General features: G+C 39.5%; 1 protein-coding gene across 2 annotated transcripts in view; it reads right to left on the minus strand.

The window, feature by feature from the left end:
• The window catches only part of SBF2 (SET binding factor 2), a 527,862-nt gene that overhangs the window by 248,475 nt on the left and 256,117 nt on the right, over positions 1 to 23,270 (minus strand). For both annotated transcript variants that reach the window (XR_004053641.1, XM_010384825.2), the window contains exon 6: positions 22,648 to 22,753. Coding sequence is in view for 1 of the 2 variants with exons in the window: in XM_010384825.2 (XP_010383127.1) it covers positions 22,648 to 22,753 (106 nt within the window). In the remaining variant the exon portion in view is untranslated. The remainder of the gene's footprint in view (positions 1 to 22,647; positions 22,754 to 23,270) is intronic.

Here is a 23,270-nt window from a genome sequence, read left to right on the forward strand (position 1 = left end):
CTGGGATTACGCCATTCTCCTGCCTCAGCCTCCCGAGTAGCTGGGACTACAGGCGCCCGCCACCTCGCCCGGCTAGTTTTTTGTATTTTTTTAGTAGAGACGGGGTTTCACCATGTTAGCCAGGATGGTCTCGATCTCCTGACCTCGTGATCCGCCCGCCTCGGCCTCCCAAAGTGCTGGGATTACAGGCTTGAGCCACCACGCCCGGCCTTCTTTCAGTGCTTTTAATACGTCACATCAATGCCTTCTGTCTCCCATTCTTTCTGTTGAGAGACCCACTGTAATAATATTATAGTTCTTTTGATTCATATTGATGAATTATTTTATCTTGCTATTCTCAAGAGTTTGCTTTCACCAGTTTCACAATCATGCTGTGTCTACATGGGGATTTTTTTACTGTTAACCTGGGCTTCATTGTGTTTCTTGGGTCTACAGTTTAATCAATTCAACAAATTGTGGAAAGTTTTTGAGCATTATTTCTTCAAATACACTTTTCTAATCACCCCCACATCCATCCAGTGGAGATGCTCTGTACCTAAAAGGTAGTATTGTTTCAAAGGTCTCTGATAATCTGTTATTTTATTTCAATCTTTTTCTCTATGTTCTTTATACTGGATCATTTCTCTTGGTCTTTCACCAAATTTTATTTTTATTTCTGACATCTCAAATGTGCTGTTAAGCTCAGCTAGAGAATTTCTGTTCCAGTTATTTATTTCGAGAAAGGGTCATACTCTGTTGCTCAGGCTGGAGTGCAGTGGCATAATCACAGCTCACTGCAGCCCCAGCCTTCTGAGCTCAAGTGATCCTCCTACCTCAGCATCCTGTATAGCTGGGACTAAGGGGTGCACCACCACACCCAACTAATTTTTTACTTTGTAGACATGAGTTCTCATTATGTTTCTCAGGCTGGTCCTGAACTTCTGGGCTTAATAGATCCTCCTGCCTCAGCCTCCCAAAGTACTGGGATTACAGGTATGAGCCACAATGCCTGGCCTGTTTCAGTTATCATACTGTTCAATCTATAATATCTATTTGCTCTTTTTCAGTTTTTACTTCACTACTGAAATTGCCTAGGTGTTGAGCCACTCTCATTATATTTTGTCTTAATTCTTTCAATATGGCTACCATTAATTCTTTTAGCATATTTATAATAGCTGATTTAAAGTCCTTATCTGCTAAATCCAGTATGTGTGTTCACTCAAAGTCAGTTAATACTATTTTTTTTTCCCCTGAGTATGGGTTACACTTTACTGTTTCTTTGAATGCCTCTCGCTTTTTGGTAAAAATTGAACATTATAAATAATATACTGCATTAAATTTGAATTATTTTTTCCTGAAAGCCTTTTTTTTGAGTGGGGGAGGGTGGTCACTGCTTTAAGCTGCAAAATGTGCTTGTGATGTTAGGCTGCTGATGTCTCATTTAAAAATTTTTATTGTTTAGCTTGGCTTCCTAGGGGTTATCCCTGCGTTTGCATGGTCCACTTGGTCAGTCCATAATTTGGGCAGAGGTTGTGCTCAAATACCTTGAACCAGGAAAGCTTCTATGTACTGCTGACCAATTTTGCATGGGTTGAAGCGCGTTCAGTTTATCCAGATTTTAAGTATGCTTTCAGTTCCAGCTGAGTTTTATTGGGTCTTTCTGCACATTTGCATAGTTTTCCAGGCAGTCAGGGATGTATAGAGACACTGTCTACTCCTTCTAAGACTTTCTCCTCTCCACAATTTCTCTGTTAAATTTCTGGCTGATGTGTCACTAGCCCCAACTATGACTGTAATTCAGACAGACATCTGATGTTTTTCTCCTTTCATCTTCTACTGGGTTCAATACTTATATTGATAATGATGCCATGGGTTTTAGCCCTCTACCCCAAATAAATTCCACTCCATCTGGCAGCAAAGCTGGTTTGCTACCCAGCCCTACTCTGCCACTACCACTCTCACTGGCAGAGATGGGACGTAGGGGAGAGGGGGCAACCACCAGATAAGAATGCTGCAGACTCCTGCTGTTTTTACACAAAGTTCTAGCATGAAAAAATGTTTCTTTTTCTTTTCTTTTTTTTTTTTTTTTTGAGACGGAGTCTCGCTCTGTCGCCCGGGCTGGAGTGCAGTGGCCGGATCTCAGCTCACTGCAAGCTCCGCCTCCCGGGTTTACGCCATTCTCCTGCCTCAGCCTCCCGAGTAGCTGGGACTACAGGCGCCCACCACCTCGCCCGGCTAGTTTTTTGTGTTTTTTTTTTTTTTAGTAGAGACGGGATTTCACCATGTTAGCCAGGATGGTCTCGATCTCCTGACCTCGTGATCCGCCCGTCTCGGCCTCCCAAAGTGCTGGGATTACAGGCTTGAGCCACCGCGCCCGGGCGAATAAATGTTTCTAAATTTGTCATTTGCTTTTGGTCAATTACCAGAGCCCTGAAATAGTTGTATTCAACAATTTTGTCTAGTTTTATACTGGTTCTTTGGGGGAAAGGATTTGCTAAACTCTTTGTACTGTCTTTGGTGATGTTAGTTTTGTTCTCTCAAATTTTGTCCAATTTCTCCAATGAATACTTAATATTTTTCCTGCAACTAAAAAGCAATCTGTAGCAAGGCACTTTAAGACCACGTAAATATCTCATCTCTCATCAAAATGCCTGGCTAGATTGAGCATCTACTGATAATTTCTGCCTGAATAGATCTTTACTATAATGATTATAGAATTATTTTCCAAATCCAGCACTCACTCTGTATTTACCAGTCAGCACTTGGCATTCTACATAGCAAAGTCCTCCCTTTTTCTCTACTTACTTGCTCATTCATTCATTCATTCATTAGCAGTGTGGACTCATGAATACCTATTTTTTTCCTAACAGTCTATAAGTCATTACTATCCTTAATTATTCTGGTGCTAAACATGTCCTAGATTTATGCAGTAGGAACCCTTTAACTTAGTTCCTGCGTCCTTGAGACAGAGCTCTTTTCTTTTTCCAGGCTCATATTGTACCTACCCTGTCCTAGCCCCAATCCAGCCATTTCTCCTAAGAGTCCTGGTTCCCTTTGGCTGAGAAATGGTATCAAAGACCAAAATTTTAGGTGTTAGGGCATGTGTTAGATCATTTTTACTGGGGTGACTTAGCTTCTAGGCCACTTTTGCCTATAGATGGAGCTAGGAAATATATGCATGTACATATATACATACACATACATACATGCGAATATATACATGCATATATATTTGAGAAATCCTGAGTCTATGCCATTACTTTCAATTCCATTCCATCCCCACAGGGTATTCCTCACTATTCCAATTCATATTTGTATGTTCCTTCTTCCACTGAGAATCCTGGCTCCTAATAACATCAACATACTTATTCATTTGCTAAGTCCTATATTACACATATAAGAACTTCAGAATTGTTTCAGCCATTTCAACTAAAAAAAAAAAAAAAATGAAAATGGAGTTCACTATTTGTTTGCAATTCTGTTCCCAAAACTGTCCAAAGTTGAGTTTGTACAGTCAAATACTCATAAGTTACTAAAGTAACTTAGTTTTCCCTCTTCAGTGTGGTTACATTATTTGAATGACAGTGGAGTTTGTTTACATATGCTTTTACTTTTAAGATAATATTTTCTTTCTTTTCCTTTCTTCTCATCCTAATTTTTTTATATAAGACACAAATAGGCTATTATCAAGATGGCCGAATAGGAACAGCTTCAGTCTCCAACTCCCAGCGCGAGCGACACAGAAGAACGGTGATTTCTGCATTTTCAACTGAGGTACTGGGATCATCTCACTGGGGAGTGCCGGACAATCGGTGCTGGTCAGCTGCTGCAGCCCGACCAGCGAGAGCTGAAGCAGGGCGAGGCATTGCCTCACCTGGGAAGCGCAAGGGGGAAGGGAATCCCTTTTCCTAGCCAGGGGAACTAAGACACACAACACCTGGAAAATTGGGTAATTCCCACCCCAATACTGCGCTTTAAGCAAACGGGCACACCAGGAGATTATACCCACACCTGGCCGGGAGGGTCCCACGGCCACGGAGCCTCCCTCATTGCTAGCACAGCAGTCTGCCATCTAACCGAAACGGTAGCAGCGAGGCTGGGGGAGGGGCGCCTGCCATTGCTGAGGCTTAAGTAGGTAAACAAAGCCACTGGGAAGCTCAAACTGGGTGGAGCTCACAGCAGCTCAAGGAAACCTGCCTGTCTCTGTAGACTCCACCTCTGGGGACAGGGCACAGCTAAACAACAAAAGGGGAAGCAACAGAGGCCTCTGCAGACGCGAACGACTTTGTCAGCTTTGAAGAGAGCAGTGGATCTCCCAACACGGAGGTTGAGATCTGAGAACGGACAGACTTGCCTGCTCAAGTGGGTCCCTGACCCCTGAGTAGCCTAACTGGGAGACATCCCCCACTAGGGGCAGTCTGACACCCCACACCTCACAGGGTGGAGTACATCCCTGAGAGGAAGCTTCCAAAGTAAGAATCAGACAGGTACACTCGCTGGTCAGCAATATTCTATCTTCTGCAACCTCTGCTGCTGATACCCAGGCAAACAGAGTCTGCAGTGGACCTCAAGCAATCTCCAACAGACCTACAGCTGAGGGTCCTGACTGTTAGAAGGAAAACTATCAAACAGGAAGAACACCTATACCAAAACCCCATCAGTACGTCACCATCATCAAAGACCAGAGGCAGATAAAACCACAAAGATGGGGAAGAAGCAGGGCAGAAAAGCTGGAAATTCAAAAAATAAGAGGGCATCTCCCTCTGCAAAGGAGCGCAGCTCATCGCCAGCAATGGATCAAAGCTGGTCGGAGAATGACTTTGATAAGATGAGAGAAGAAGGCTTCAGTCCATCAAACTTCTCAGAGCTAAAGGAGGAATTACGTACCCAGCGCAAAGAAACTAAAAATCTTGAAAAAAGAGTGGAAGAATTGATAGCCAGAATAATTAATGCAGAGAAGGTCATAAAAGAAATGACAGAGATGAAAACCATGACACAAGAAATACGTGACAAATCCACAAGCTTCAGTAACCGACTCGATCAACTGGAAGAAAGAGTATCAGCGATTGAGGATCAAATGAATGAAATAAAGCGAGAAGAGAAACCAAAAGAAAAAAGAAGAAAAAGAAATGAACAAAGCCTGCAAGAAGTATGGGATTATGTAAAAAGACCAAATCTACGTCTGATTGGGGTGCCTGAAAGTGAGGGGGAAAATGGAACCAAGTTGGAAAACACTCTTCAGGATATCATCCAGGAGAACTTCCCCAACCTAGTAGAGCAGGCCAACATTCAAATTCAGGAAATACAGAGAACACCACAAAGATACTCCTCGAGAAGAGCAACTTCAAGACACATAATTGCCAGATTCACCAAAGTTGAAATGAAGGAAAAAATCTTAAGGGCAGCCAGAGAGAAAGGTCGGGTTACCCACAAAGGGAAGCCCATCAGACTAACAGCAGACCTCTCGGCAGAAACTCTACAAGCCAGAAGATAGTGGGGGCCAATATTCAACGTTCTTAAAGAACGGAATTTTCAACCCAGAATTTCATATCCAGCCAAACTAAGTTTCATAAGTGAAGGAGAAATAAAATCCTTTACAGATAAGCAAATGCTTAGAGATTTTGTCACCACCAGGCCTGCCTTACAAGAGACCCTGAAGGAAGCCCTAAACATGGAAAGGAACAACCGGTACCAGCCATTGCAAAAACATGCCAAAATGTAAAGACCATCGAGGCTAGGAAGAAACTGCATCAACTAACGAGCAAAATAACCAGTTAATATCATAATGGCAGGATCAAGTTCACAAATAACCATATTAACCTTAAATGTTAATGGACTAAATGCTCCAATTAAAAGACACAGACTGGCAAACTGGATAAAGAGTCAAGACCCATCAGTCTGCTGTATTCAGGAGACCCATCTCACATGCAGAGACATACATAGGCTCAAAATAAAGGGATGGAGGAAGATCTACCAAGCAAATGGAGAACAAAAAAAAGCAGGGGTTGCAATCCTACTCTGATAAAATAGACTTTAAACCATCAAAGATCAAAAGAGACAAAGAAGGCCATTACATAATGGTAAAGGGATCAATTCAACAGGAAGAGCTAACTATCCTAAATATATATGCACCCAATACAGGAGCACCCACATTCATAAAGCAAGTCCTTAGAGACTTACAAAGAGACTTAGACTCCCATACAATAATAATGGGAAACTTCAACACTCCACTGTCAACATTAGACAGATCAACAAGACAGAAAGTTAACAAGGATATCCAGGAATTGAACTCATCTCTGCACCAAGTGGACCTAATAGACATTTATAGAACTCTCCAACCCAAATCAACAGAATATACATTCTTCTCAGCACCACATCGCACTTATTCCAAAATTCACCACATAATTGGAAGTAAAGCACTCCTTAGCAAATGTACAAGAACAGAAATTATAACAAACTGTCTCTCAGACCATAGCGCAATCAAATTAGAACTCAGGACTAAGAAACTCAATCAGAACCGCTCAACTACATGGAAACTGAACAACCTGCTCCTGAATGACTACTGGGTACATAATGAAATGAAGGCAGAAATAAAGATGTTCTTTGAAACCAATGAGAACAAAGATACAACATACCAGAATCTCTGGGACACATTTAAAGCAGTGTGTAGAGGGAAATTTATAGCACTAAATGCCCACAAGAGAAAGCTGGAAAGATCTAAAATTGACACTCTAACATCACAATTAAAAGAACTGGAGAAGCAAGAGGAAACACATTCAAAAGCTAGCAGAAGGCAAGAAATAACTAAGATCAGAGCAGAACTGAAGGAAATAGAGACACAAAAAACCCTCCAAAAAATCAATGAATCCAGGAGTTGGTTTTTTGAAAAAATCAACAAAATTGACAGACCGCTAGCAAGACTAATAAAGAAGAAAAGAGAGAAGAATCAAATAGACGCAATAAAAAATGATAAAGGGGATATCACCACGGACCCCACAGAAATACAAACTACCATCAGAGAATACTATAAACACCTCTATGCAAATCAACTAGAAAATCTAGAAGAAATGGATAATTTCCTGGACACTTACACTCTTCCAAGACTAAACCAGGAAGAAGTTGAATCCCTGAATAGACCAATAGCAGGCTCTGAAATTGAGGCAATAATTAATAGCCTACCAACTAAAAAAAAGTCCAGGACCAGATGGATTCACAGCTGAATTCTACCAGAGGTACAAGGAGGAGCTGGTACCATTCCTTCTGAAACTATTCCAATCAATAGAAAAAGAGGGAATCCTCCCTAACTCATTTTATGAGGCCAACATCATCCTGATACCAAAGCCTGGCAGAGACACAACAAAAAAAGAAAATTTTAGACCAATATCGCTGATGAACATCGATGCAAAAACCCTCAATAAAAAACTGGCAAACCAGATTCAGTAGCATATCAAAAAGCTTATCCACCATGATCAAGTGGGCTTCATCCCTGGGATGCAAGGCTGGTTCAACATTTGCAAATCAATAAACGTAATCCAGCATATAAACAGAACCAAAGACAAGAACCACATGATTATCTCAATAGATGCAGAAAAGGCTTTTGACAAAATTCAACAGCCCTTCATGCTAAAAACGCTCAATAAATTCGGTATTGATGGAATGTACCTCAAAATAATAAGAGCTATTTAGGACAAACCCACAGCCAATATCATACTGAATGGGCAAAAACTGGAAAAATTCCCTTTGAAAACTGGCACAAGACAGGGATGCCCTCTCTCACCACTCCTATTCAACATAGTGTTGGAAGTTCTGGCTAGGGCAATCAGGCAAGAGAAAGAAATCAAGGGTATCCAGTTAGGAAAAGAAGAAGTCAAATTGTGCCTGTTTGCAGATGACATGATTGTATATTTAGAAAACCCCATCGTCTCAGCCCAAAAACTCCTTAAGCTGATAAGCAACTTCAGCAAAGTCTCAGGATACAAAATTAATGTGCAAAAATCACAAGCATTCTTATACACCACTAATAGACAAAGAGAGCCAAATCATGAATGAACTTGCATTCACAATTGCTTCAAAGAGAATAAAATACCTAGGAATCCAACTTACAAGGGATGTCAAGGACCTCTTCAAGGAGAACTACAAACCACTGCTCAGTGAAATCAAAGAGGACACTAACAAACGGAAGAACATACCATGCTCATGGATAGGAAGAATCAATATCGTGAAAATGGCCATACTGCCCAAGGTTATTTATAGATTCAATGCCATCCCCATCAAGCTACCAATGAGTTTCTTCACAGAATTGGAAAAAACTGCTTTAAAGTTCATATGGAACCAAAAAGGAGCCCGCATTTTCAAGACAATCCTAAGTCATAAGAACAAAGCTGGAGGCATCACGCTACCTGACTTCAAACTATACTACAAGGCTACAGTAACCAAAACAGCATGGTACTGGTACCAAAACAGAGATATAGACCAATGGAACAGAACAGAGTCCTCAGAAATAATACCACACATCTACAGCCATCTGATCTTTGACAAACCTGAGAGAAACAAGAAATGGGGAAAGGATTCCCTATTTAATAAATGGTGCTGGGAAAACTGGCTAGCCATAAGTAGAAAGCTGAAACTGGATCCTTTCCTTACTCCTTATACGAAAATTAATTCAAGATGGATTAGAGACTTAAATGTTAGACCTAATACCATAAAAACCCTAGAAGAAAACCTAGGTAGCACCATTCAGGACATAGGCATGGGCAAGGACTTCATGTCTAAAACACCAAAAGCAATGGCAACAAAAGCCAAAACTGACAAATGGGATCTCATTAAACTAAAGAGCTTCTGCACAGCAAAAGAAACTACCATCAGAGTGAACAGGCAGCCTACAGAATGGGAGAAAATTTTTGCAATCTACTCATCTGACAAAGGGCTAATATCCAGAATCTACAAAGAACTCAAACTAATTTACAAGAAAAAAACAACCCCATCAAAAAGTGGGGAAAGGATATGAACAGACATTTCTCAAAAGAAGACATTCATACAGCCAACAGACACATGAAAAAATGCTCATCATCACTGGCCATCAGAGAGATGCAAATCAAAACCACAATGAGATACCATCTCACACCAGTTAGAATGGCAATCATTAAAAAGTCAGGAAACAACAGGTGCTGGAGAGGATGTGGAGAAATAGGAACACTTTTACACTGTTGGTGGGATTGTAAACTAGTTCAACCATTATGGAAAACAGTATGGCAATTCCTCAAGGATCTAGAACTAGATGTACCATATGACCCAGCCATCCCACTACTGGGTATATACCCAAAGGATTCTAAATCATGCTGCTATAAAGACACATGCACACGTATGTTTATTGCGGCCCTATTCACAATAGCAAAGACTTGGAATCAACCCAAATGTCCATCTGTGACACACTGGATTAAGAAAATGTGGATATATTTAAATATACACCATGGAATATTATGCAGCCATAAAAAAGGATGAGTTTGCGTCCTTTGTAGGGACATGGATGTAGCTGGAAACCATCATTCTTAGCAAACTATCACAAGAGGAGAAAACCAAACACCGCATGTTCTCACTCATAGGTGGGAACTGAACAATGACATCACTTGGACTCGGGAAGGGGAACATCACACATCGGGGCCTATCATGGGGAGGGGGGAGGGGGGAGGGATTGCACTGGGAGTTATACCTGATATAAATGACGAATTGATGGGTGCTGATGAGTTGATGGGTGCAGCACACCAACATGGCACAAGTATGCATATGTAACAAACCTGCACGTTATGCACATGTACCCTAGAACTTAAAGTATAATTAAAAAAAAATAAAATAAAATAAAATAAAAAGACACAAATAGGCTGCCACAAGTCAAAATAATACAGGAAGACACATTTAGAGAAGTGTCATTCCCTCCCTCAATTAATAGTACCATACGAGGCCAGGCGCAGTGGCTCATGCCTGTAATCCCAGCACTTTGGGAGGCTGAGGTAGGTAGATCACTTGAGCCCAGGAGTTCAAGACCAGCCTGGGTAACACAGTGAAATCCCATCTTTACTAAAAAATACAAAAATTATCCAGGCACGGTGGTGCGTGTCTATAGTCTTGGCTACTTGGGTCGGGGCTGACATAGCAGGACTGCCTGAGCCTGGGAGGTCGAGGCTATGGTGAGCTGAGTTTGCATCACTGCACTCCAGCCTGGGCAACAGAGCAAGACACACTGTCTCAAAAATAATAATAATAATAATAAAAATAATAATACTGTATCAATGCTAGTTCCTGATATCCATAATGTACTATGATTATGTAAGATATTGTTCTAGGAAGGTGGGTAATGCATACATACGTACTCCAGATGAATTTAGTTATTTCTTGTGAGTCAAACTATTTAAAATAAAGAGTGATACTTTTTAAAGTCTGTGCATGTATTAGTTTTTTATGGCTGCTGTAACAAATTACCACAAATTTGGTGGCTTAAAACAAGACAAATTTATTATTTCACTGTTGTGGAAGTCCTGTGATCAAATTTTCCAGCTTCTGTTGACTTTTCACATTTTTTGTCTTGTGGGTTCCGTCCATCTTCAAAGTTGACAATGGCCAGTCATACTGTATTACTCTGAAGGTGAATCTTTTGCCACCCTATTTCATCTTTTAATGACTCTTGAGATTATCGTGGGTCCACCTGGGGTGGGAGCTTCCTAAAGGGACTGACCCTTGAAGTAGATTTTGACAGAGAAGCATTAGTTAAGGAGAAAAGAAAAGCATAGCATTCAAAGCTGACAAAAGAGTGAGGAAGCAAACGGCATTAACAGACCTACAAGTAACTTGGCCAAAGACAAATTTATGAAGAATGTGTATGTCATGTCAAGTCTAGTCTTTTTAATGAAGACTCTGGGGAAAAACTTACCCTCTTTCTTTTTTTTAGACAGAGTCTCACTTTGTCACCAGGCTGGAGTGCAGGGGCATGATCTTGGCTCACTGCAACCTCCGCCTCCCGGGTTCAGCAATTCTCCTGCCTCAGGTGCCCCCCCACCACTCCAGCTAATTTTTGTATTTTTAGTAGACATGGGGACCCACCTTGTTGTCCAGGCTGGTCTTGAACTCCTCATCTCGGGTGATCGACCCGCCTTGGCCTCCCAAAGTGCTGGGATTATAGGCATGAGCCACCATGCCAGGCCCCCACTTTGCTCTTATCTGAACTCTCTGCCCTACCCCACAAAAATTCACAAGTAGTTCATCAGAAAATAAAATTCATAATCAGTATCATTTAGTATCAGATAAATTGTGAAGAAGGGAGGCATGCAGTTGTAAGGAACTTTACCTTACTCATACTAGTAAAAACAATCAGTTGATGTTGTCAAGGGAGGCAATACTATACTACATTTACTGAGAGGACATATGTCTCATAATGTATATGTGATAGGAACAATAATTTTAAGGCCGGGTGCGGTGGCTCAAGCCTGTAATCCCAGCACTTTGGGAGGCCGAGATGGGCGGATCACGAGGTCAGGAGATCGAGACCATCCTGGCTAACACGGTGAAACCCCGTCTCTACTAAAAAATACAAAAAACTAGCCGGGCCAGGTGGCGAGTGCCTGTAGTCCCAGCTACTCGGGAGGCTGAGGCAGGAGAATGGCGTAAAGCCGGCAGGCGGAGCTTGCAGTGAGCTGAGATCTGGCCACTGCACTCCAGCCTGGGCGGCAGAGCGAGACTCCGTCTCAAAAAAAAAAAAAAAAAAAAAGAATAGAGTTATGTACCAAATGTTACAGAGCACAGGAAAAAAAAGGTACTTCATCCTGCCACCATTTGGAAGCTATATACTTAAATGCTGGAGTAGCCATATTTTATAAAAATATTAAAGACTAAAATGTTGAAAGAGCAAACAGAAATTTTAGACAAGAGAACTTTGTGACAAGGAAGAACGATACCTAATGACTCTCTTGCCTTAGAGCATTTACATTTTTTATAGATAATTCAATACAAAGATAGAGCTATTTAATATTAGCACCTAAGTGCCATAAAAGGACAATGGGCAGGACAGTTTTGAACCAGGATCTTTCTGAACTTTCCTCAGATTATATCATGTAGCAACTACACCCTTTCTTCACATGTGATTTGGGCAAGCATAGTACACCAGTTCACAAGGACTCAATCGGTCAATGACTGTCAGTCTTTGATATTTTTACAATGGTTTCTTTACAGAACTAGCATATTTAATATTTAATTTTGAAATTAAAGCAATCAGTTTCTTAATAACATTCTGACTACTTCCTACAATCCTGTGATCAGGCTTCACTAAACATCTTACTATTCCATGAAGGCCTTTCGTAACTTCCTATACTGCTAAACACGCTTTTCCTTCTAGAATGCCCTTCTTCCACTTTTCTAGCAAGTAAGAGTTTGCTCTTGGTATCTCTATTATTGCACTAATTATATTGTACTGTAGTTTTAAAACAATACCTGTTTAGCCGGGCGCGGTGGCCCAAGCCTGTAATCCCAGCACTTTGGGAGGCTGAGACGGGCGGATCACGAGGTCAGGAGATCGAGACCATCCTGGCTAATACGGTGAAACCCCGTCTCTACTAAAAATACAAAAAAAAAAAACTAGCCGGGTGAGGTGGCGGGCGCCTGTAGTCCCAGCTACTCCGGAGGCTGAGGCAGGAGAATGGCGTAAACCCAGGAGGCGGAGCTTGCAGTGAGCTGAGATCCGGCCACTGCACTCCAGCCTGGGAGACAGAGCCAGACTCCGTCTCAAAAAAAAAAAAAAAAAAAAAAAAAATACCTGTTTTACCATTAGGCTAAAAGTGTATCTGGGATAAGGGCTGTGATTTGTTCATCTTTATATCCCCACTGACTAACTCAGGAGCTGGCACATAAAAATGGCTTTGTAAACATTTGGTGAAAAAAACATATTTCTACCATCATATAAGCAGGAGGGCATTATGGGGACTTTATTATAGACTCCCATGCCATTTATTAGAAGAAATTACATTAGAACTGTCTTCGTTAGAGATCCTTAGGCCTCTAAAGGTAAGCACATGGTATACGTGGTAAGCAGTTTCTTCAGAAAAGTGCTCCAGAATGGACTAGCAAGGAGATTTAATTTGCTTCAAATCCCAAAGAACATAGCTGACATTCAACTGTCAAAAAATAAATAATCATAGATATAGTAAAATAGGGCACAAGATGCCATTATTAGTAATAGTTTAAACTCTTGTGTACTCAAATTTGCAAACTATCTTTTTATGATTGGAGAGGAAATGTATTTTCTTTAAATTTTTTTTTAACCCTGATAAGTTTGTTGTTGGGACAGACCCTTATGAAAAAAGACAGATTAATGAGAAACATAAGCAAGCTTCCTTCAAAGTCAAACATTGAAAAAAAAAGACTACTTCATTTTTTCCCCTTATAAGTGAGAATAAAACTAAAACAAGTAATAATGCTATATGAATAAGCTGAGAAAACTAAGTGAAGACAGAACCATGATCTGAGGCCCTAGATGTTGATCATTTAAGTAAAAAGGACAAAAATCATCCTACAATTGATGCATGAATTGGGTGGTTCAGCAATTTACCAATCAGTATTTTCTTTTTAAAGAAAATATTTTTACACATCCTAAGCTTCATTTTTACCTCTGGCATCTTTTCATCTTGATGTTTTGGGAACGTAAGTTATTTTTAAGGCTCCTACAAATGTTCCTATTGTTATAGTAGGTATTCAGGCAGACATAAGCAGAGCAGGAGAACCTCCTTCCCTTGGCCAATCCCAACCAGCAATGTCAGGTGACCATCAGGTGATGGTCAGGCAAGTTGTTAAACTGTCTCTCTAAAATAGTAATTGGTCACAGTGGTGCCAGGGAAGGGCAGTTTCCCAATAGATAGAAATACCTGAAACTGGTGATCAGCAGCTTCCTGATAAGAGCTCAGGAGTCGGGTGAGTGGGCTAACACAGGTGCAGTAAGAGGCAAAATGGCAGTTTAACTGCTATATGACCTTCCTCTAGGAACACTGGATTAGTAAAGAAAAAAATGCCTCAAGTGAGCATGTGTACAACTCCAGTAAACACACTGCACGTGAAGCCCCTCCCAGGTGCTAGCAGGCCACTGTGTATGCAGATAGCCCACTCAAGGGAAGAATCAGGGGAGGAGAAATGCAACCACCCAGAAGCATGCCAACCTATAAAATCCCAAGTCAAAAAGTCAAACCGTGCACTTGCTCTCTCAAGTTGCCCACTTGGCCCAATTCCAAGTGTACTTTACTTCCTTTTGTTCTAGCTCTAAAGCTTTTTAATAAACTTTCACTCCTGCTCTAAAACTTGCCTCGGTCTTTCACTCTGCCTTAGGCCCCTTGGCTGAATTCTTTCTTCTAAGGAGGAGAGAATTTTTGCTGCAGACCCCTAGGGGTTCACTGCCAGTAACGTCATCACTTCAAAAATAATCACATAGTTTTACAGATAGAAGTTTTTCCAGGGAAAGACAAAAGTGAGACTACCAAATGTTTTCCATTAAAACATTTTAAAACTGAAACAACTTTCTGAATAGCAAAGAATGGCTACAGTCAACTTTTTTTTTTTTTTTTTGAGATGGAGTCTCGCTCTGTTGCCCAGGCTGGAGTGCAGTGGCCGGATCTCAGCTCACTGCAAGCTCCGCCTCCCGGGTTCACGCCATTCTCCTGCCTCAGCCTCCCGAGTAGCTGGGACTACAGGCGCCCACCACCTCGCACAGCTAGTTTTTTGTATTTTTTAGTAGAGACGGGGTTTCACCGTGTTAGCCAGGAGGGTCTCGATCTCCTGACCACATGATCCACCCGTCTCGGCCTCCGAAAGTACTGGGATTACAGCCTTGAGTCACCGCGCCCGGCCCCTGGCTACAGTCAACATTTTAATAACTTTTAGGTATAATAGCAAGAAATGGCTACAGTCAACACTTTAATAACTTTTATGTACAAAGTAAGAATAACATTTGTAAGATAAACTGAACAAAACCTTTAAGAACTTAAAAAAATCTATATTTAATATCAGAGATCATCAATAGAGACATATTGACCCATTAATAGCTAATAAAAAACTGGCCAAAGTTAAACATGGACAAGTAAAAAGAAAGCATGCATAGAAAAAGGTACAAACACAAATGATACAAGATTAATGTGGTTTAACTATGGAAACAAAGAGTTGATAGTTGATGGCCCAGGATCATTTTAGTCAGTTTTCAAAAATGTCTAAAGAATACTCTTTAGACATATATATACTGTGCACTGTGAAAACTGGGGGATACATATTCTAAAACTAGTACATGTGCTAGTAAAATCCAACTTACAAGTGAACAGACATGACAAAAGATGTCAAGAGCATTTTACAAGATTATTTGGGGCAGGGAGGGACACCCAAGATTAAATGGGTATGGATTAGATTAAAACATCACAGGGTCTATAAAAACCAGTTCCTATGAATACAAACTTATTAACATTAAAAATCCCAGCATTGTTAGTATACTTAAAACACTAATCCTCAGGTAAACAAAAATAGTTCACACAGGCTGCCAAAAAAAAAAAAAAAAAAAAAAAAAACCCAAATAAACAAAAAAGACAGTAAACAAGAGATGAAAGCAATTAACAGGAAATTGTAGGGAGTGAAGCTTGGAACTGCAGAGTCCATATAATTATTTCAGAAAAACACAAAGACCTTTTAAACTGTGAAAAACAAATTCATTATGATAACAATTCTTAGAGAGAAGAACAAAGGAAATGCTATCATTACATTTAGACCTTTCACAGGAAAACTAGTCAAGGCTACAAAAGGATCTTATAGTCTTATCTGCTTCCTGTCTGTGCTTTGTAAAATCTGCTACCACCACTACCCCCAACCCAGCTCGAGAACTCTGATAATGGCCTAATATTGGCCTTTGACAAAGTCCAAACAAAATGGTGATAACGGAATGCCTTTACATAGAATTATCGCCACCATATGCTTTGGAAACAACAACTCTGCACACTGCACTGCATCTTTCTTTCTGCTTTCCTTCCTTATCTTTTCCCTATTCTTTCCCAGAAAAAAGTGAATTTACAACATTCAAGCAAAAGATAATGAAGCTGAAAATACTAGAGAGTAAAATAAAATAACAAAATTTGATCTTCAAATGACCAATTATTATGTATTCCGGCACACTTCATCAGTACACAGAAAAATCTTCTACAGTATGATTATGACTTCTGCATAGCTAGTGCATTCTTTTATTTATTCAATAAACACTGATGCCTTTTGCACCTGAGGCATTATGCCAGATATAGAGTACACAATAATAAGACATGTAAGTTTTAGGAAAAACTTCTTATAAACAAACAGGGGAAAAAAACATAGGAGAGAATTTCTGTAACATCCCTGAAGATATACCGGAACCAATATACATCAGCCCTGGACTGCCTACCTGTAAGCAGACTTTTTGTTATGTGAGAAGGATAAAATCTGTATTTTGCTTAAATATATATATTTTTAAGGTTTTTAAAAAATATTAGGTATGCACATAAAGGACATAAATAATTTTACAAGTTTAAAAAATCTTTTTATTATAAAACACAGATATAGAAAACCATGCAAATCAAATGTACGGCTTAATACATTATCTTAAAAATACCACCCATATCAAGAAAGAGAACTTTGCCAGCAACTGTAAAAGCCTCTGGAAGCCCCTTTTATGTGCCCCCCAATCATAATCTCCTTTCTACTGCCAAGAGTAACCATGCTTTTATTTAATATTATCCACTTTCCTGATTTTTTCTATAGGCAGTTTTTATCACCCAAAAGTACATCTGTAGACACTATAGTTTAGTCTCTCTCTATTAAAAAGTTGGATGTCTTTTAAATTTCTTTCAATCTCGAGGTTGAGGAACCTCTAGATTGTTAAAGAATCTGGGACATTTGACTAAGAGAGTTTCCAACAGCCTGGATTTTGGCAATTACATTCTCTTGGTGCAGTTTAATATGTTCCTCTATTTTCTACATTTTCTGTGATCAGACTCAGGTTTAATCCCTCTGGCAAAACAATAAGTAGTGTTTGGTAAGGGTAGACACATAATACTTGCTTGTTTTTCTTTTTGTGGTAACAGCTGTTGATACTTAGATCTTGGTTCACTGAGGATTGCAATATGATATTCTATTTCTATCATTTATTTTATGTTTATTAATTAGAAGCCTTTCTAAAACAGATAATTGCCCTCAACTACTATTGGTTATCATGATTTTTTCTTTACTGATAAGTTTTTAAGATAAATTGTTCTTTATCATATTCTGAGGTAGGTGACAATTCTTTTTATTTTATTTTGAGACGGAGTCTCCCTCTGTCGCCCAGGCTGGAGTGCAGTGGCACGATCTCAGCTCACTGCAAGCTCCGCCTCCCGGGTTCACGCCATTCTCCTGCCTCAGCCTCCCGAGTAGCTGGGACTACAGGCGCCTGCCACCTCGCCCGGCTAATTTTTTGTATTTTTTAGTAGAGAGGGGGTTTCACCATGTTAGCCAGGAGGGTCTCGATCTCCTGACCTCGTGATCCGCCCATCTCGGCCTCCCAAAGTGCTGGGATTACAGGCTTGAGCCACCGCCTGTATTATCCTGAGAGGATAATATACAATAAGCCTTTAGAAAGGCTTAAGATAGTATACAATTCAGTGGTTTTCAGTGTAGTCACAAGGCTGCACAAGCACCATTAGTATTCAATTGTAGAAGAATTTCATTCCTCAAAAGAAACACCACACCCATTGGCAGTTATTTCTCATGGCCCCATCCCTCAAGCCCCTCATAATCACTAATCTGCTTTGCCTCTATGTGTTTGCCTAATTCTGGACATTCCACATAAACAGAACCACAGAATATATGGTTTTTGTGCCTGGTTTCTTTTACTTAGCATGTTTTCAAGATTCACCCAGGTTGTAGCACATATCAATACTTCATTCCATTTTGTGGCTGAATAATTTTCCATTGTGCAGATATATCACAATTTGTTTATCCATTCATCAGCTGAAAGACATTTGGATTGCTTCCTCTTTTTGACTCTTATAAATAAGGCTGCTATGAACATTCATGTAAAAGTTTTGGTGGGAATATATGTTTTTGTTAAGAATCTGATACGTTTTGACATATGTACATACTTATAAAACCATCACCACAATCAAGACTGTATACACAAATATCATCCAGAAAGTTTCCTCATGTCCTTTTGTAATCTCGCTCTTCCTATCCACAAAACAACCAGTGACCTGTTTCCATCACCATAGATTAGATTACATTTTTTAGAACTTTAGAGAAACCGAATCATATGATACATAATTTTTCTGACATTTTTCATTCAAAATAATTATTTTCAGGTTAATCTGTGTTGCGTGTATCAGCCATTCATTTTTCATATAGCTTAGTAGTATTGCATCATATGAATATACCACAGATGTTTTATCCATTTCCATAATCAATTATCCGTTACCACTGGTGGACATTGACTTTGTCTCCAGTTTTTCACTACCATAAATAAAATGGCTATGAACATTCACATACAAATATTTTCATGAACATTTTTAAACTTAAAAAAAAATAGTCAAACTGTGTTCCAAGATAGTGGTACCATTTCATATTCCTATTAGCCATGAATAAGAGGTCTAATTCATTCACATCTTCACCAGTACTCAGGGAAGCACTCTGAAGTCTCAACACAAAATGCTCCTCCCCCTTCTCACCAAGGGATAAGCCTCAAGTTGTGTGCCTTCTTTCAATCACACCAAGCTGTGTAGGTCACAGCAAGTGTCTCCCCAAGCCCCTTCTTTGTTCTTTGTTCTCAGCCACCCCAGACATCCAAACTATGTCAGCTCCTGCTTGTACTTCCAATGAGGCAACACAGAAACAAATCCCTTAGGCAGCTTGCTCAACAGCCAGAATTTGAGATGCAAGCTCCACTCTTCCCTCCTCCCTGTACCCCCAAGCCTTAGAGAGTTGAGGAAGGGGCTGATACAGGTAACATAAAATTGCTCTATTTACACATTTCAATGCTGCTATTCTCTGCTTTGTGCAAGTCTGAGGTACTGTAATTTCTTAGCTAGAATCTGGAATTGCCATGCAGGGATTTTTGTCAGTAAATCTTTGTTAAATCAGTGTTTCTGTCAGAGAGGGAGGACTGGAATTTCCTATTCCTCTATCTGGTTAATGTCACTCCCAAATTCTCAGTCTTGACTATTTTCTTCACTATTTTAAATATAATTATTTTAATAACTGCATCTGACACAACTCTATTTGCTAAAGTCCCTGTGGTTCTTTCACATTGTCTACGGTTTCTTTTGCATTTCTTTCATATAGTTTTGATTCTCACGTTTCTGGTTATTTCTGATTGAGTACAGGGCAAGTATATAAAAATTTACAGACAAATTGGAGGTCTAGAATGTAGTTATCTTGTTTTAGAGAGGATATACTTTTACTTCTATGAGATGGATAGACAGTAGCATCAAGGATTACCTTAATCCAACTCAAGAAACTGAAATTATTTCAGGCTGTAATGTAGTTCCCAAGGAGCCAATCTAATTCTGATTTACCCACTCCTAGGCTGTGGCCTTTTATGGTCTCAACTCAAATTATGAGAGCTTCATTAAAAAAATCCACCTTGGTAAAACTTGAATTCCAATTTTCCCTCTTCCCCATAAGATATCAATAGTACTGATCAGCTTCTCAGCCATTTCTTCCAAAATCAACATGTGCCCTTAGGAAAAAATGGTCCCAAATGTTTGGCTCACTTCATTTTCTCTTGGATTGTGGTTTGGCAATTATTTACTGGGTCTGATGCCTTCAAGTAGATGTTATTTTTATTTGTTTATTTTGAGACAGGGTTTCACTCTGTCACCCAGGCTGGAGTGAAGTGGTATGATCTTGGCTCACTGCAACCTCCTCCTCCCGGGTTCAAGCGATTCTCATGCCTCAGCCTCCTGAGTAGCTGGAACTACAGGCGCCTGCCACCATGCTCCGCTAATTTTTTCTATTTTTAGTAGAGACGGGGTGTCAGCGCGTTGGCCAGGCTGGTCTCAAACACCTGCCCTCAAGTGATCCACCTGCCTTGGCCTCCCAATGTGCTGGGATTACAGGCATGAGCCACTGTGCCTGGTTTAACAGATGTTGTTTATATTTGTGTATCTTTTCAAGTTGACATTGTTAAGAGGATTATTCTGAATTACACAGGCCACCATTACTGGCAGAGAGGTCCGGGTTTTATAAATGTATACTTTATCTACAGTTTTTTTTTCTTTTAAAGTATTGGGGGTAAAATTTTTTCTGGTACCTAAACATCACACAAACTGCAGGATGCTTAATATCCCTGGTCCTTGATGCTAAGTGCTGGTTACAACCTTCTCCTGTCCTCCCCACTCGCAACTCATTGTAAAACTAAGACCGTAGAGGTTTATAGGTACTCATTAAGTTCACGAAAAATGGTAGCATTTGGAAATGTGAAATAATTTCATTTGTGAAATATTTGTGTCATATCCTTCTAATCCTCTTCATAGTAAATCTCTGCTTTGACCCTTTAGAGGTATACAACCTTTTTTTAAAGTAAAAATGTCAGGTGAATGGTGCTTGGCTAAAATCAATTAAGTCAATGGTTAATAGGGACCATGCATGCAGGCAGTCCATGAATCTACTAAATTTACTTCCAGGCTGGGTGCAGTGGCTCATGCCTGTAATCCCAGCACTTTGAGAGGCCAAAGCAGGAGGACTGCTTGAGCCCAGGAGTTTGAGAACAGCCTGGGCAACATGGCAAGACCCTATCTCTATAAAATAAAAAATTAAAAAAATTAACTGGGCATGATTGCATATGCCTATCATCCCAGCTACTCAAGAGGCTAAGGAGGGAAGATTGCTTGAGCCCAGGGTGTTGGGGGCTGTAGTGAGCTGTGTTCATGCCACTGCATTCCAGCCTGGGTGACGACTAAGAGCCTATCTCCAAAAAAAAATTTTTTTTTTAATTTCCAAAAGTTTGTGGAGGGAGAATGTAATCAACAAGATGTTCTTTGGAGATATGCCACCAGGAAGGGATTATGATTTCATATTAGATAGATATGCATTAAATATCTAATATGAAATGAATTTAAAGAAAATAGCTTTAAATATTTTAAGGCTTAACTATGATTGCTCAATGAGTAAAAACTTGCACTAATTGACAAAAAACTATATATTTACAGTGTACAATGTGATGTTTTGAAATACGTACACTTTGCAGATAGGCTAAATTGAGCTAATTAACATATGCATTACTTCACATACTTTTTTTTGTGGTAAGAACACTTAAAATCCACTCTCTTAATGATGTTCAAGTATATAATACATTGTTATTAACTGTAGTCACCATGTTGCATAGTAGATATCTTGAACTTATTTCTTCTAATTGAAATTTTGTATTCTTTGACCAAAGGGAGATATTATTTTAGAGTCGGCCTGAGAAGAGGCAAATGTAGCTGGAAAGAATTACTTTGAGATTGATATCACCATTCATTTTAATTCAGATATTAGAAGACTCTATTTATATTTATACTAATTTCCTCTAAGGCTTTCTAACTTTCACTGATTGAAGTTAAAGCAGAAGAATATGGATAGGGACACTAATGAAAAGGGTGGTAAGTTACAGAGCAAAACTAAAAGCAAAATTCAACAAGAGACAAGAAGGAAGCAAGAGGGCAGAATTTCTGTGCAAGAAATTAAGAATTTCATGAAGAGGCAGGGTATGGACCTTAGGGAAGGGAAGATTTCAGCATAACTAGGAAAAGACAAACACAGATGGAGAACAACGAGAGTGGGACACTCATAGGCAGGTATATATAAAGGACAAGTCAGAGGTAACGTAAATGGGAATCTTTGGGTAGCCCTAGTTTGAAACATCCTCATTTTTGTTATATTTTTCTTAAATAATGTAAAAGCTGTCCAATGTACAGTAGACACTTTCTAGAATCCTCCCAATCTTTCATCCTAGCCATTGCTGAAAAATTGGAGATAAAGTCCTCATATAGATGGTGGGATGAGAAGAATGAGACTCATAGTCCCACCTGACAAGGTTTCTATAAAAGCAGTTCATCTACGGAAATGCTAAATATATCATCTATTCATCTTTTAGCATAAAGAAAATATGTCCACTTTCCTTCTTTCTATGTTAGAGTACAGAGGCACCATCACAGCTCACTGCAGTCTTGAATTCTTGGGCTCAAGTGATACACCTGCCTCAGCCTCCCTCGTAGCTGAGATTACAGGTGTGCACCAACACGCCCAGCTAATGTTTTAAAATTTTTTTGTAGATATGGGATCTCACTATGTTGTCTAGGTTGGTTTCAAATTCCTGGGCTTAAACAATCCTCCTGCCTTTGCCTTGCAAAGTACTGTGATTACAGGCATGAGCTACCACACTCATCCCATCTACTTTCTAAAAGTCTAACTGACCTAGAAAATAAGGGGTCTGGGTTAAAATTTTTAAAAACAATGAACACTAGGTAAGATCAGAACTCACAAAATTATATATATCCTATATACAAAATATTTAATTGTTTAAAAAATATTTTCTTGATTCATGTGAGGTGATGTCAACTTAAAATAAATCCTTTAATCACAGGTTTCTACAAGATGACATTGAAAATGGGAGAAAAGACATACCCAATTGCTGGAACAGGAGAGCCACACTAGTGCCCGTGACAGGAAGGCTATCATGTAAAGGAGTCTGGATCAGCTGTCTATCTCCTGCACCCAAAGAAAACAGCTTCTGCAGAATGGGAGAAACACACACACACACACACACGTACACACGATTTCAGACATTTTTTAAAAAATAAAAATATCTTTGATGTTCATTTTTAGAGCAAACAACCATATAAGATCCAATTAACAGGTACAAAGGGCAAAGGGCAACAATGGATACCCCACAACATTTACGTTCTTTGTATACTTAAGTGGCATAAGAAAATTCAGTGGTTGAAAGTTGCAAATCTAGTAAAGATAAGACACAAAAATCATTGATAATCATAACTGGCTAAAAAATAATGAAATGTTAAAGTCAACAACATTAATAAAGGCTCATAAAGCAATTCAAGTTTAGAATCATCTGTGATCAAACTCACATTTAATGTTCTGCCCTTTGAGCAGAGATAGAAGAATGAAGGAGAGAGCAAGAGAGAGAGAGAGAAAAAAAGGATAAAAATTTAAGACAAAAGACAATGAGAAAGACAGAAGAGAAGTAAAAAGGCAAAGGGCAAGAAAAAGAAATGCCCATCTCACTATAA

Source organism: Rhinopithecus roxellana, chromosome 15, assembly GCF_007565055.1.
Source record: "Rhinopithecus roxellana isolate Shanxi Qingling chromosome 15, ASM756505v1, whole genome shotgun sequence".
NCBI classification, from domain to species: domain Eukaryota; kingdom Metazoa; phylum Chordata; class Mammalia; order Primates; family Cercopithecidae; genus Rhinopithecus; species Rhinopithecus roxellana.